At 46.1% G+C, this 16,701-nt stretch overlaps 1 protein-coding gene across 1 annotated transcript; it reads right to left on the minus strand.

Moving 5' to 3' along the window:
- Window positions 1-430: 430 nt before the first annotated feature.
- LOC138471950 (single-pass membrane and coiled-coil domain-containing protein 3-like) lies at window positions 431-1,078 on the minus strand. The gene has a single exon (XM_069609865.1). It carries the CDS (start codon window positions 1,076-1,078, stop codon window positions 431-433), a length of 648 nt encoding a protein of 215 aa, XP_069465966.1.
- Window positions 1,079-16,701: the final 15,623 nt, after the last annotated feature.

A 16,701-nucleotide genomic window follows, 5' to 3' on the forward strand; every position in this document is an offset into this window, starting at 1 on the left:
CAACAGCGCCCCCTCGCCAGTAACGCTGGGATAACCCATTCAATGTCGATTTCAGGAGGAAGAAACCATTGATGCAGATATTCGATGACAGGTGGTCCAAGGGCAAAGGTCAGTGGCTAGAGGGAATGACAGCTGATCCCTTGCACATGTTTGCTATTGATCCAGTTGTTGTCGCGTGGGTTTCATGATATCCAGTTCCATATTGAGACGGTTATTTGATGCACTTTGTATTTTTTATTGCACCAGTTGAACATGCGCTGCTTGTACATCTGCACCTATAGAAGATCCAGATAAAAACATTCGCCACATCGTTATCTAGTAGAAATCATTTCTGGCAGGTCAACTTGAATTCGCGCCAAAGTAACCCGCGTAAGCAGACTTTTGCTATAGAATATAGAGGGTGTGGCTGATAAGCCAGTTGTGAAATGGTTTAGCGTCTCCGTTTCACGTTCTCACTTTCTGGCACTCGTAACTTGCTGGGCAGGGCATTTCCATACATTTTAATTTTCCTCTTAAGTTGGCATTTTTCCCAGGCTCCAAGTGCAAGACTGAGGAGGACGTCCACGCCGCAGCACAGGCACACCGTAGCAAGAATAAGTACGAGCGAGGCATTTGCCTGGATAAAAAGAAGCATTGGCATAGCTGTGACGACGGTGGAGATGTAATAGCAAAGGACCGGCACGTTTACTACCAGCACGAGAGCTGCTAGTATCCGTAGCGTTTTCACGAGATTGCACCGGAACGTCAAGGCAGCCTCCGTCCCGGGCTCCGGGATGCCTCGGAGTGTGCAGTACGAGGCCGGGTGCAGCTTCTTTTTCAGCGTCTTGTCCACTGTACGCATGTCCTTCCGCATTGCGACCACGCGGCACAGCAAGGCCAGGCAGGCCTGCTGGAGCTCGCTGTCCCCGGTGCCCTCGGCGAAGTCGAGCTGGCGGTGCATGTAGCCTTTCGTGTAGTCCATGAGGTGGGCGACGGTGCGAGTGTTGGGCAGCGCGTGCTGCTGGAATTGAGCATACAGTTGCTCCACCTCGTGCCTTCTTCTTGGGTTCCCCGGGAAAAGGCGGTCGCAGTATGACATGTCCCCGGAAGTTGGCTGCCTGGAGACCAGCAAACCGGAAAGACTGTGATGGGCCCAGGAGTGGGGTATGTAGTCAGCGTCTGGGCCAAACTCTGGAGAGGATCGTTTCAGCTTGCTGTTTCCATTGACCAATCATATGCACTGGCAGAATTCATCCAGCCCCAGAGCAACAAGGAAGCTCTGGTATTGACTTGAACTCTGAACAGATTTTTCATCCGCCTCTTGCGTCAACTGAAAGCATGTTTGAAGCACTGCTACACCCTTTGTTTTCCGAGCTGTCTTTGGGAGAGGGCACGTCGCTTGTAAGAACAACACACGCTGTAACCCTTGTGTCAACACCGTGTGCTTTTAAAGGGCCCGATGCACATGTTTGGGGTACATGCAAGTGGACAGAATCGCCTATATCATGGGGTCTGCAACCTGTGAATCTCCAGATGTTTTGAACTACAGCCTCCAGGAACCCTCACCATTGACAATACTAGATCCCGGGAGGATAGCTCACCGGCAACGTGCACGCCTTGGAAGCAAGACCACACGAAGCAACACAGGTTCGATCCCCGGGTCTGCGCTTAGAAACCTCTGGGTGTTTAAGTGCGTTATAAATACGCAACTAAGACAAAAACAATTACGCAACTAAATAAACAAAAAAAATTCCTGTAACAGCGCCTCGATGCCCGCGGGCTGTGTGAGTGCTTTAAAAATGTAAAATAAATAAATAGCTAGGCCGGGTGGGAGTTGTAGTCCAAAACGTCCGGAGAACCTAAGGTTGCATGCACCTGCACTATATATTGCTTAAGAGATTGAAGTATGTCTTCATGAAGCCAGATAAGGGAGGAGGGGATAGTGTTTAAGTATTAATCTGCGGTTATGAGCACCTAAATTGGGTTGTGTGCTTAGCTGTGCTTCGCATTCTTTCACTATTTATTTGGTAGCACATTTTGTATTTTCACACCATCATGCCAAAGCCTCAAAATCCTACACCACCCATAACTGGCTGCACTGTATTATTCAGTGTACAAGAAAACAAAAACAGAGTTCTTTCCTTCAGGGGGAGGAATAGAACATCATGAGTCAATTGATGGATGTCATCCCTCTTCCTTCCCAGGCCCATTGTACAACTTTGACCTCAAACTTCACAACCAAAACTCAGGACAGCCTGTTCTCACTCTCCTCTATTCCCTCCTTCACTTTCACTTGGGCCTCCCTTGACCCCTCTCTCTCCATCCCTCTTACTCTCCTTCTCACCCATAGCACCGGACAAGCTCACCAAGACTATTTGCCCTATGAAAGTAGTTATACTTTACTGAAGAAATTCACCTGTCCTGAAGAAGGCCACAAAATCAAGGGTTTGACAAGCACTAGAGAGAATGCCCAACTTAATCCAAGGGCCGAAACATGTCGACTATTGTATAAGACTAGAGAACAACAGAGGTATTACATCTAACTGCTACAATTTAATGTAGTTTGTGGTATTAACGACAAAGAACCCCATCACAGATACTTCTGTGTTTTAATTATGTTTTGAAAAACGCTAACAACTATTTTGTGAATTATTTTGTTTTTTTATGTATATAAAAATATATGTATATATATTTATGTATCCAGTTTCTATCGCACCGACTGAACGGCGTGATGTAAGCGGATTCAATTCAACACTACATCTAAGTCAATGCCTAGTCTGGGATGCTGAGGGAAACCCTTATTGATATATTTTTATGTCCAGTTCGTTTACTCTGGATGTCAACCCTTATATAACACCCCTCTCTTAGAAACCCCCTGACCTCACTGAGCCAAGAAGTAGGTTTGTTTTGCAAATTAAAAGGTTTATTTGAAAATTAAACAATATATATATATATATATATATATATATATATATATATATATATCAACCTTTTATAATAAATTAATGTTTGATAGCATACTTGTGAAGATGATAGTGATCAACAATGGATAATGCTACAGTGGTGCACTCTTTTTGATGGCTTAGAAGTGATATAGAGAGGATAAAGTAGCTGAGAATGCTTTTATGGCTTCAAGGACAATGCAATGATGAATGAAAATGCAGTACAGAAAATAAACTTGATGTGACTTCAACAAAAGACAATGTAATCACTTTTCTTTGACAATTCACCCCCCCCCCCACCGTTTATGCAATGTAAAGAGATAGAAGGGAAGCACACAGTTCTCAGGAATGCAATCAAATATAATTCAGTTCCCCCCTAGCAAGCTTAGAGGAAAACAGGTAGGAGTTTTAAACACAGGCAATAAACTTTGATGTGGTTGCAATTAAGTGAAACATATGCTAAAAAGGCTTTCAATTCCCTATAGGGGGTTCAGGGTAGTTGATAGATACTTTGAATCAGTTCAGGCCAGCCCTATCAATGATTCAGGGATGGTTATTAGGTTGAAAACAGATTTCAGGGATGGAAGCAAAAACAAATATTTTTACCCGTGGCTAAAATGAAGCAAAATGTCAATTCCCGGCAATTTAGTTGCGTGCGTCGAGCGCAATTACGGAGGCAATATAAGGAGTAGGAAGTCGGTTCTAGGTTCGTTGGAAAGCCTAGAATCTCCTTCCTAGCACAAACGGTTCCGGAGATACGGCCAATTTAGTAAAGGTAGTTTTTGCTAGCAGTTCCGGATACATCGGTCTCTGGTTCTGCGGGTCTGGATCAAGTGGATTCTTAGCAAGCAGCAAACCGCACAGCCCGGCGGTTGAATAGTTTGCAAATGATTTTTGAGGCCTGCTGAAGAGAACTCAGCTTGTGGCTTAGCCTCTCTGCTACAAGTTCTGAAGTGAAGTTCTGGATCCCTAGAGTTTTGGATTTGAAGTCTCGAGTCTCCCGGCAAAGCATCCCGCAAGAAAGTGGAAAGTGAATGTCTCTACCTGGGTTTCAATGTTCCTTTTATGTGTTTTGAAAATGAGTGTGTGCCTGGGCCTAGCTAAGCCTGCCCCTCTCACCTATCATTGGCCAAGCTTTCCTCTCTCCCTTGATTGGGGGAAGGAAATGGTGTGTCAGAGTGATGCTGTAGGTTTTATGGTCAGAGGAAACTCCCCTTGTCAAATTGCACACAAATCTATTTCTGACCCAAATACATATTTATCTATGTACCATTTTCTAACATTATAGGTCCAGTTAACATATTTTCTGTAGCACCAAACCATCCGATCCCTTTGTACGATATTGTGTCCACTTATGACAGAATTCTCCCCTTTTCATCCAGATAACGACCTCTAAACCTTTCCAGATTTTACACAAGTGGGCACCAGGGATATGTTTTTCAGATGATAAAGTGTCAGATTTTTAACATGCATACATTTGGAGTAACAACCTTTTTTCCGCTACTATCCCCAAGAACATACCACAGGGTCCTAACACCTCTTAAAATGTGCACAGAAAAATCACAAGAATGATGATGTTATTTATATAATTTTTACAAGTCCGCACTATGAATTATCCATCTTTTTAAAATCATGCTCTGGCCCCAAAGGGGTGTGGTTTTCCAAAGCACATGGTGGAATTTCTGGTTTATCCACTTCCCCCAAGCTCATCCTGCTGTCACAGGCACTGCACCTCCCAGTTTCTCCCAAGAGGAAGCCATTTTACGACCCCCCCAATATAACATTTGGCTGAGCCAGGGACAGTGCTTTGTTTAGTTTCCTGTAGTCAACAGGTGCCACTCCCCTAATTCAATAAGAGAGGTGTCATCTCCTTTTGGCAGGGGCAGCAGGATGCAGCCAGGCTTGGGAACACAGCTGCTGAATTCCCTCTCCTGTTGGGGGTAGTTGTCAGTCAGAATACAGTTTCATTAAGCCAGGCTTCAGCTAAATGTCACTTTTGGTCCCAGTTTTTCTTCATTCAAATCAAACTCACAATTTTTGCACATGCAGCTAGAATGCTGATTCTAAGTTCAAAACTATGACATTTAACAGTTGCAACCTATGTTACACTCAAAAGTAGGTCACTCATTTATTTTAAACATTTCGATTTTAGTGGCTTTCTGTCCATTTAACTTAAGCTGCTGACATCCACAGCTCAGCCAGTTTTGTTATAAACATTGTTTTGGGCTCTTCATCTTTCCAGATTTTGTATGGACACAAGAATACATTCTGCCAAATGTCTGCTGGTGTTCATTGAGATTTTTGAATATCTTGTGATGTTTAAAATAGGCATTTTGAGTTTGCATTCAGGGAAACAAAGGTGATTTTAAAGCGCTTTTTTTAGCCAACCGGCACTGCTGTTTTTCCTTTGGCACACATTTCACTTATGGCACTCCTTGCACATCAAGCTTGCACTGGTGGGGGGCAGGACAGGGGACCACTTTCTGTGCGCAAAACTGCACAGTTCTCTATGATTCTGGCGCAAATGTGGCCTTTTCCGCCCTCTTGGATTTCCTAAGCCCACAGCACCAAATGTTGCAGCTTAATAGTCCAAACGTGGGTCAGGACACCCAACAAGCCCCCCCGCCTGACTGCACTTTGATTTCTAGTCGAGGGGGAGTCGGGTGCAAAGGATGTTTTGATGCATGCGCTGGTATGTCCGCATCATCTTCTTCCAATTCCGTAGATTGCACAGTTCAGCATCTTTTCCTCCATCCGGTTGGATCGATCTGTTCTCCTCGCCTGTCCTGATGGGAATATAGGGCGGGACTCCGGCCCCTCGGATCTTTGCTCCCGATCTCCGGGTCGTTCTCCTTGGTCAGTCTCCGTGGTTTCATCTCTCCTAGGATGATAAAGCAAAAGCGGCAATACCTATTTGTAGACATTTCTCCACCACTATTAATGGGGTGGCGAACATGTACATTTTATACATCCGGTTACATTTTTCAGTCTTGTTTTAAAAAACAAGATATAACAGGAAATATTTTCCTACCAGAATCATGATATTTTAGAGACTATATGTGGGATATTTTAGGGTTGGAACTGAATTAATCTGGAGCGGTCCCCTCTGGTATTGCAGAGGACTCCTCCAGTTGCTGCAGAGTGTGCCTGGGATGGCAACACTTTAGCTGATTTATATGTACCCACTTGTCTTCCCCTTCCGCCAGACTACCTTTGGGGATGCGGATCTTATACGCTACTGGGGAGACCTTGTCTATAATTTCAAACGGTCCCTTCCATGTAGGCAAACATTTTCGCTGTTTGGCCTGGTTTCTTTGGAAATTGTATAGATAGACCCGGTCTCCCACAGTATATTCCTTCCTGGTGGTCTTCAGGTCGTAGTGGGTTTTCATGCTATCAGCTGATCTTTCTAGATTCCGTTGAGCATAGGCAAAAGCATATTGGAGGTGTTTCCTTAAATTCTCCACATACTCATGAGTTGTGGAGGCGTTTATCAATGTCTGCTCTTGGGTCCTGTAGAGCAAATGCTGGGGAAGCACCATCTTGCGTCCAGTCATCAACTCAAATGGTGACATTTTAGTTGCAGATAAAGGGGTAGATCTGATGGCCATTAGGACCAGAGGTAATCGGATATCCCAACTTGGCCCAGAATCTGCCACAAACATTTTTAAGATGCTCACAATGGTTCGGTTGTATCTCTCCACTGCTCCAGAAGAAGCTGGCCTGTAAGCAATGTGTAGCTTCCTTTTAACCCCCAGTATCTCCCACTGGTGAAGTGGGTACCTCTGTCTGACTCAATTCTTTGAGGTAGACCAAAATAGGAAAAGATGTGGTTAATCATCAGGGCAGCTGCTTTTTCTCCCTTGCAGTTTGGGGCCGGGAGACATTCCACCCACTTGGTAAACAAGCATGTGACGGTTAACATGTACTTGTTTCCTCTAGATGAGCGAATTACAGGGCCTGCGATGTCGATTTGCAAATCTGACCATGGCAGTGTCATCCCCCTCTTTTAGAGAGGCGCCCGGTGTGTGAGGGAATGGTGGCTGAAATTGTGCACACACAAGACACCCCTTCAAGTATTGGTCGAGGTCCTGCCCCATGTGTGGCCAGTATGCAACCTCTTTTAAGATTTCCAGTGTTGTGTGAAACCCCCTATGACCGGCGGTGGCCGCATCATGGGCGTGACTTAACATCAGGCTTCGGAATGAGGTAGGGACCACCCACTGATCATGGCCAGCTTGGGATTTCCTTACCAACAAACCGTCTTGGATTCGGAACCTTTTTGGACATTTCATCAACACTCTTAGGTCCTCTTTCCCAATGTAATCGGTATCCGTCAGGGGAAAGTTCTCAGGGTCCTCAATGTGTTGGTAAAACTTACCAATTGCTGGGTCCCCCTTCTGAGCTGTAATCAAATCAGCATCAGGGGTCTCCTTACTCCATTGTGCAGTTGAAAGATCATTGTGAGTATTTTTCTGGGACCTAGTGATAGCAGTGACCTGGATGTCCCCCAACAGGGACTCTATTTCTATTAGATCCCCTTGGATGGCCCCGGTTTTGGCCAGCTGATCAGCTAAGTCATTTCCAGTTTTGTCTGGTCCCTCTACTTTGGAATGACCCTTGATCTTTTTCCAGTAGATGTTCATCCCCTTCGATGTGACCAGATCATCAATATTTTGGATTAACTTCCCATGTTTCAGGGGTTTGTTATTAGCACATAACATGCCTCTGGTTTTCCAATTAAACAGGTGCTCCACGAACCCGTTCCGTACATAATCCGAATCTGTGATTATGACCAGTTCGTGGAGTTCATGTTGGACAGCAGTGAGGATGGCTTGATGCACTCCTTCACCCATACATTCCCTACACCGGCCACCAGTTCTTTCTCCCCGTTGTTGTCAAAATGGTAAGACATCCATCCACATAGACAGTGGGAATTCCCTCCCACATGTCTTCTTCAAAGACTTTGTGTGGGGAATTAAGGTATGCCTCCATGTTGTCCTTGATTTTTAGACCTCAAGACAGTTTTCTCTGGCACAGTCATGCAAGTCAGCCAGACCTTGCGCGAGGGGACTCTTCTTGTTTTGGCCATATCTGACCTCCACAGGAAAGCCTTGCATTGACAGAATCCAGGAAGTAATTCGGGAATTACTCACATTTCCGGCCCGGATTCTGTCACTTTGGAGATATTGCAGAGGCTGGTGTGGCGTCTCCACTATGATGTGTTACCCCTGGATAAACGGGCGGTAATTCTTCAATGCCCACACCATTGCTAGGAGTGCCTTCTCACAATCGTTGAATTTTTCATCCACAGAGGATAAAGTTTTGCTCGCATAGGAGATTACTTTATTGACCTTGTCATGCTTTTGGTATAATATTGCCGTCAAGCACGTCTTAGAGAACCCTGTCTCCAGGAAGAACTCCTTGTTTCTGACAGGGTAAGCTAGGCAAGGCGCTTGTGAGAGGCTTCTCTTGAGTTGTCTTACTGCCTCGGATTGTTCTGGACCCCATTCCCACTTGACCCCCCCTTCAAGAGATGAATCAGGGGTCTAGTGATCTCTGCGTAGCCTTCAATGAACTTTCTGCTGTAATTAGTCAGTCCAAGGAGGCTCCTTAGTTCCCGCAGAGTTGTGGGATCCTTCAGTTTCTGAAGTGCTTCCACTTACTTTTCCTGGGGACAGAGACCCTGAGGAGTAATCTCATGCCCCAAGAAATTAACACGGGTTCTTGCTCCGGCGGCCCTCAACTGTGTCAGAACATAACGGATCTCCGCTATGTGTTCCTCCACTGATGAACTTTTGATGAGGACATCATCTACATAAGCCAGGTTACCCCTCGCACCCAGGTCGGGCATGGCCTTATGTAGGAAAATGTTGAATTCATTGCCGGAGTTGAGGTATCCGAAGGGAGTCCGGGTCCATGTGTACTGCTGGACCCCAAAGGTAAAAGCCAGTTTGTATTGGTCCTCCCTACTGACAGGCACGGTCCAGTATCCATTGGTCAGGTCTATTGCAGTGAATAGCTGTGACCCCTGGATCTGGGCCAGCCCTTGGTCAATGTAGAGGCCATCGGGAAGTATGGACCCGTTTGTTGAGCTCCCTAAGGTCGGCGCAGAGTCTCCACTGGCTGTTTGGCTTCAATATTCCCAGCACCGGATTATTGAAAGTGCTGTGGACTGGACGTATTATTCCCCGGGACTCAAGGTTCTTAATTATTTCAGTAAGGGACTCCATGGATGCGAGAGGCAAACGATATTGCTTCACAAACACTGGAGTCATTCCAGGGTCCGTGGGAATTGTTGTTGTGTGGATGTCGGTGCGACCACAGTCATATGAGTCTACCACAAAGAGATCTTGGGAATCCAAGAAAACTTGTTTCAACATTTGCTTCTGTTCCAGAGTCACACAGTCATCAGCTAGGTTGACTCTCTCTTCCACCATCTGCCTGAAGCCTGGAAAGACTTCTGGTTTAGCTATCTCAGCGGCCTCCTCCAGCAGGGTGGAGAAGTCCCTGGTCAGAGTGCTGATTTGGACTGGAGGCTTCAGGTGGGAAAGGCAGCCCTCATGGACCTGGAAAATCACCTCATCCCTCCTGAAGTCACAAGTCACATCTTCCTTACCATAAGGGCAAGAAGTGTACACCAGGAAGTTCACCCCATGGCGGGTGAAAATCCTGTCTGGTCTTGTATTGTCCTCACTGTCAAAACAGTCCTTGGGGATTGGTCCTGACAGTTCATTTCCTAAATCAATGGTGAAATGTCGGTCATCAACCGCCATTCCAATAATGGTGCCTGCGGCTAGAGTAATACTCTTTAAGTCGCTGTTATCCACCTCTATTGGAATGGTGTCATGTTCTATGTTGACTAAAGGAGTTGGGTTTACCCCTAACCCTTGCTGTTGGAGAGAAGCATTTAGATGAATATAAGCATCAGGGTTTTTCAATTTTTGTCCTCTTTTAACTTTCACTTCCAGGGAGAATTGTCGGGTCCTTTCTGGGATGGTGACTTCCTCTTTAAGCTGAATTCCAACTGCATAAGGTAGCAATTGAGCTGAACTAAATGCTTTTTCTTGATCATCAAAGCCCATGGGATTATCCGCTAATCGGGACCAAGATTTGAAGTTTATTAGGTCCAAAATAATGGCAAAGCGATTGAGAATGTCACTGCCTAAATAAAAGGCGGCAGTGACGTCTCACATTACCTACAAATTATGGACTATGCTCTTGTTGCCAATGGAGATTTTGAGCATAAACCTGCTTGGCAAGAGATGTTTGGAATTGGGTGTTTCCAGATCCATTTCCCATTTGTCTATCAGTTTGAATGTGGGAATGGCTGGATCTTTTGGGAGTTGGCGTAACATGGCTTCGCTGATGAAGCTCTTACCGTTGTTCACACACACTCGAGCGAGAACAGAGTCCTTCCCATCATTTAACTGAACAGGGATGAACATCTGCTCTCCAATTTGCTGAATATCAGCCAGGCTCTGAGCTGATTTCACATCTTTCTGGACTATAGGAGTGGGAGTGTCTGATTGTGGATTGGTAAAGAATTTCAGAGTATTTCCTTCCAGTGTGGAATACCACCTTAAACTGGAAGGAAGGTTGATTTTCAGAAATAGAGAGGACCCCCCCATCACCAGTCTGTTGTCCTACTGCTATTACTGTCACGTCTGGACTTTAGTTGTTCTGGAAGTGAAATTCTACTTGGTCAGATTTTTGCTCAACCATGTGGCAGGTGCCATTTAAACTAACATGGTTGACACTCTGTTTTAATTTTATTGGTCGGCTAGTCTGGGTCCAGAGGACCTTGTTTACGCAATCTATTAGGGGTGACAACCTTCTCAGGAGGTCATTCCCTAGCAAACAAGGGGTGCCTTCTGGAGTCACTACTATGACCGGGTGTTTCACCTTGTGTCGCACAATTTTGATGTCCAAATCTGCAGTCCCCTCGACAGGAATTTCTTTCCCGTCAAAGTTCTGCAGTTGTCCAGGAAGAGAGGTGAGAGGAATACGGTAATTCTCCCCCCTTCCTGCATTTAGTTCATCAAAAGCCCTTTTGGTCAGAAGCGTAGTTTGGGATCCAGTGTCCACCAGTGCCAACATTGTACTCTGCCCCTGTACTTGTACCGGGGCATAGTATCTTCCCTCCTTCTCCTCAAGGGGGCACCGATAATGCACATTTTTGGACAAATGGTGGGCTAATTGTCTGGTTTTGGACATTGCTAGTGAAGAGATTTGGGCGGAATTCTGTGGAGAGCCTGTGGAATCTGAAAGAAAAAGTTGGCAACTGGAAATGGTTTTTGGTTCTGGGCAACCCCCCCCTTTTTGGAGGCAGTCATCAGGATAGGTTTGACCCATGGGATTTTGGTATTGTTGGTTCTGGGATAGAATGATGGGCGGCGACAGCTCAATCCCCACATCTACCCAGTCTGTTGATTCGATTTTAGGTTCCCCTGGTTCCGGTTCTGGGCCGCCCCTGCCTTTTGGGAGGCAGTCACCAGGATGGGTTTGAACCAGGGGTTTTTGGTTTTGTTGGTTTTGGGATAGGATGATGGACGGCGACAGCTCAATCCCCACATCTACCCAGTCTGGGTTAAAATCCCTTGGGACCCATTTTTCCTTGGGAGGAGTTCCCCCATCTCTGAAGGAGAAGGTCCTTTCCCCAGAATCCTCTGAGGATCCCTCTCCCTCAAATTGGAAGACCTGTACCTCCTCCACAAAGTGGGTCTGTTTGGGTACTTTGTTTCTCCTACCTCCTCTCTGCTCCTTGGGTGGCAGACTTTCAGGGGTAGGAGATTTTGTTTCTGGTTCCTGGGTTTCCAAGGGCTGTTTACAAGTGGAGAAGGAAGCTTCCTCCAAGGCTTTACACCCCTCTTCCCCTTGTGCCTCCTCCCTGGGAACCGGCGGGTTATCGGGGTGCTGCCCCCGTCATTGTTCTAGAGCACCAGGTCCAGAGTTTGGGGCATTCTGTGGTGACATGCTCATCTGAGGGTTTTGTTGAGCCCTCAGTATGTGACCCAGATCCCGTGCCATATTGTGGACCTGGCGTCCAAGTTGGGAAACCCGCTCAGGTTGATACGGGGTTCTGTTTTCTCCCCTGGGCTGAACCCGGGAAGGGTAGCTATCCCTTCTCTGGTAATACACCGGTTTGGGAAGATTTGGGTACCCCTCCACCCTTGGCCTCCCCTCTCCCGGATTAGGTGGTCTGGGCTCAGGGAATTGGGGAAAGAAGGATGGATGAGTTTGGGGCTGGAAACTTTGTGGATACATGGGGAAAAAGTTCGGCCCAGGGTTTGGTGAATTTCTGCCCTCCTGTGGGAAGTTTGGAGGGAAGTTCTCTGGGTTAGGTGCTTGACTGGATCCCCCCTTGGTCTGGAGGAGTCCACACATAACCCAGGATGGGTCGGTTTCCCTTGTAGCGGGGACTTACATAATCAGGGGAGCGAGGGACCCCATTTGTGGGACTACCTCCTTGACTCCCTGTCTGTGACTGGCCCGAGGGCCTTCTGGGCTGTGAATTATTTGGCGCAGGCAAGTTTTTAGGCCCCCCCATCTCCAAATCTAAAACACGGGCAACCTTTACCTCTGCCACCTTGGCAGCAGCAGGGGTGCTGTTGGTTTTGGGGTTTTTCTGCGCATTACTTTTATTTTCTATGGGCTTCTGCACCTCATAGATCCGGGTGGTTTGCTCAATGACCCAGTCTAAAGATCTATTCTCGTGAAAATCTCTCTCGAGCTGGAGCATTATTTACTTGGGAAGAGCATGGAAAAATGTGTTTATGAATTCTCTGCTGTCGTGCGCACCCTTCTGGTGGTCTGCGCAAAGGCACGCTTCAATACTTGCACGAATTCTTGTGGGGCCTGATCCTCCCCACATTGCAAATTGTAGGCTGCCTTGCGAGCCTCTTGGGGATTTCTATGTACAGAATTTGTTTTCAAGATGGCCGCCCTATATGTGGACCATCTTGAATGGTTTTGGTCCTCCAGCCCTGCAAAGAAACTGGAGTATTCAGGGGAGAATGTCCATTTGACGTACTGGATGCAGCTACTGCTGTCCTTCAAATGGAAAGTCTCCATCATTTGCTCGTAGAGCTCCAAGTGTTCCCAAGCAGAATACTTGGCGTTCTTATGATAAGGCATGATGACACTCCTGATTGCCTTAATCTGTTTTAAGGGGTCCTTAAGCAAGGCCCTTTTCACCTTATTGGCCTTTTTGGTTCGGGTAACCCTGGTCCATTCATCCTCTGATTCAGAAGCACTGCTCCCAGAGGTGCCCGTCTGATCTTCCAGGTTTTCCCGGATTCTGCGAGCCTGGGAATAGCTGGCAGAATGTGGGGACCTGGTCTCCTTTGTCCTGTGACACTCAGAGGAGTCTTCAGATCCCTCCTTGCTACCAGGATTTGATGGGTACCCCCCCACTGACCTAACTGGGCAGAGGTTTTCAGGATGCCCTTAGTGGGCCTACTCTCCTGGGGTTCCCCACTAAATTGCACTGTACTTAGGTGCCCATACCCGGATGCCCGCCCATCCATTCCTGGGTGGTACTGGCCTATGAGCCCCATCCTTTTGGCTGGATAGTAATCTGCCATCCCTATGGCTCTGTGCTCGTGTGCGCCAGGGGACATGGGGGTGGCAGAGTCCAGGGACTGAGAGAGATGAAGGCCTCTGGTACTAGGGCTTCTGAGGTTATGCTCAGGTGTTTCCCTTTCCCAGCGAACTTCATCTCTGTCAGCCCCTGCTCCCTGTTGCAATGCAAGAGCCTGCGCTTTCAGTTCCTCAGTTAATCCCTTACTAGACTCTATCAGTCTCTCCTGCATGGCTACCTGTTGCTGGAGCCTATCATTGTGCTGACACAGAGCCTCATTTTCTCTCTGTGCCTCCTGATTGGTCCTGGAGTACTGGGCCAGTCTCTGCTGCAGGAGGGTTACCTCCCGAGTCCCATCCCTACTGGCTTGCTCCTTTCTTTGCAGAACCTCCTCCACCCTCCTGGTGTGATCTAGCAAGCCCTGATGCTCTTTTTGGAGGTCACCCAGCCCCTGGAGGGCCAAGTGATTTTCTTCAATTTTTCTTTTTAAATGGCAGACTTCCTGGCCTAAGGTATCCCTTTCCTGACCAAGAGCCTGCATTTGTGATGCCAGGTCATCCCTCTGCCTTTGAAAGGCCCCAGCTTTCTGGCGTTCTTGATCAAACTCTGCCTGGGTATCCAGGTCTTTCAAAATCAATTTATTGCTTTCCTCTTTCTCTCTGTCTAGTTGGATTTGCAGAGTGGCTACCTGCTCTGTGCATTCCCTGTTGAAATTGATCTGTTGCTCCAGCTTTTCCTGGCTCTGCAGTAAGGAGTCCAAACTGTCTTGGTGCTCCTTCTGCAAAGCCAGAATTCTGGTATTCTGGTCTGTCTTTTCCTGTTGCAGTATATCCATGCCCTCTTTTATTTTAATGATATACTGCCTACTATCATTTTCTGACTCCTGGCACCTCTGCAGCCTCTGCTCAGAAGAGACCAGGTCAGATTGGCCCTTCTCTAATGCCAACAGTTGCCTACTTGCCAGATCTTGGCCTTCAGCACATTTGTCCTGGATGGCTCCCATATATAGATACAAATATGCCGCTATCCTAACCATCTTGTTGTGTTCATCTTTAGCTTTAGGAGCCATGTATAGTTCGCTCAGGGCCACATGTAAGGGACCCTGATCTCTCCAGATATCTAACCCAGTTGCAGTGACCTGTTGTGTGATTGCCTGCAACCACGCATCCTGGCCCTGCTCAGTCCATTCACCTCTCACAAATAGCTTATGTAAAAAGTGCTCTCTGGCTATTTTGATGTCTACCAGTGTCTTCATTGTGGAATTTGAGTTCCTTCCTGACTTACAGAAGTTTGTATTTTATTTTGAAACACAGACCGTTTCCTTAGAGCGTTCCTTTGAGGAGTGCTTTCACAGTGTAAAACAGCATGGTGATCTAACCGGATATGTGTATCCGGTCAGTTGGCACACTGTATTAAGCTGCACAAGTGGTAAATCTAATCCAGAATCCCGGACGTGCCCCCACTTTGTAAGCGGATTCAATTCAACACTACAGCTAAATCAATGCCTAGTCTGGTATGCTGAGGGAAACCCTTATTGATATATTTGTATGTCCAGTTCGTTTACTCTGGATGACAACCCTTATATAACACCCCTCTCTTAGAATCCTCCTGACCCCACTGAGCCAAGAAGTAGGTTTGTTTTGCAAATTAAAAGGTTTATTTGAAAATTAAACAATATATATATATATATATCACACTTTTATAATAAATTAATGTTTGATAGCACACTTGTGAAGATGATAGTGATCAACAATGGATAATGTTACAGTGGTACACTCTTTTTGATGGCTTAGAAGTGATATAGAGAGGATAAAGTAGCTGAGAATGCCTTTATGGCTTCAAGGACAATGTAATGATGAATGCAAATGCAGTACAGAAAATAAACTTGATGTGACTTCAACAAAAGACAATGTAATCACTTTTCTTTGACAATTCACCCCCCCCCGCCACTTTATGCAATGTATAGAGATGGAAGGAAAGCACACAGTTCTCAGGAATGCAATCAAATATAATTCAGTTCCCCCCTAGCAAGCTTAGAGGAAAACAGGTAGGAGTTTTAAACACAGGCAATATACTTTGATGTGGTTGCAATTAAGTGAAAAATATGCTAAAAAGGCTTTCAATTCCCTAGTATTCCCTAGATACTTTGAATCAGTTCAGGCCAGCCCTATCAATGATTCAGGGATGGTTGTTAGGTTGAAAACAGATTTCAGGGATGGAGGCAAAAACAAATATTTTTACCCGTGGCTAAAATGAAGCAAAATGTCAAATCGCGGCAATTTAGTTGCGTGCGTCGAGCGCAATTACGGAGGTACTATAATGAGTAGGAAGTCAGTAGAATTTTAGCTTTAGGATGAAAGTTAAATCTCGTTCCTAGCACAAACAGTTCCGGAGATATGGCCGATTTAGTAAAGGTAGTTTTTCGGATTTGAAATTTTAAAGCTCAGAATGACAGATGACAGTTTTCAGTTTTAATGATGACAGAATGACAGAATTCTAGGAGGCAGTTCTAATAGGCTAAAATAGTTTGGATTAGATCATTTTAAACTAAGAGATTGGTTTTGGCACAGTGCTAGCTGGGTACTCACACTAGATTATGGACAGGAATGCGACTTTGTCACCGATCGGGTCAGGATTGGCTGGACTTCTGCTAGCGGTTCTTCACAGCGATCTGGTCAATGGGTCTCTGGTTCTGTTATCGGTTCTGCTAACGGTTCCGGATACAGCGGTCTCTGGTTCTGCGGGTCTGGATCAAGTGGATTCTTAGCAAGCAGAAAACCGCACAGCCCGGCGGTTGAATAGTTTGCAAATGATTTTTGAGGCCTGCTGAAGCTCAGCTTGTGGGTTAGCCTCTCTGCTACAAGTTCTGAAGTAAAGTTCTGGATCCCTGGAGTTCTGGATTTGAAGTCTAGAGTCTCCCGGCAAAGCGTCCCGCAACAAAGTGGAAAGTGAATGTCTCTACCTGGGTTTCAATGTTCTTTTTATGTGTTTTGAAAATGGGTGTGTGCCTGGGCCTAGCTAAGCCTGCCCCTCTCACTTATCATTGGCCAAGCATTCCTCTCTCCCTTGATTGGGGGAAGGAAATGGAGTGTCGGAGTGATGCTGTGGGTTTTATGGTCAAAGGAACCTCCCCTTGTCAAATTGCACACAAATCTATTTCTGACCCAAATACATATTTATCTATGTACCATTTCTCTA

The sequence above is a fragment of the Ambystoma mexicanum genome, chromosome 1p (assembly GCF_040938575.1).
Source record: "Ambystoma mexicanum isolate Mex_15411 chromosome 1p, UKY_AmexF1_1, whole genome shotgun sequence".
Taxonomy (NCBI): domain Eukaryota; kingdom Metazoa; phylum Chordata; class Amphibia; order Caudata; family Ambystomatidae; genus Ambystoma; species Ambystoma mexicanum.

Bases quoted from the DNA above. Each gene is read 5' to 3' on its own strand.
- LOC138471950 (XM_069609865.1), bottom strand. From the start codon at position 1,078: ATGTCATACTGCGACCGCCTTTTCCCGGGGAACCCAAGAAGAAGGCAC.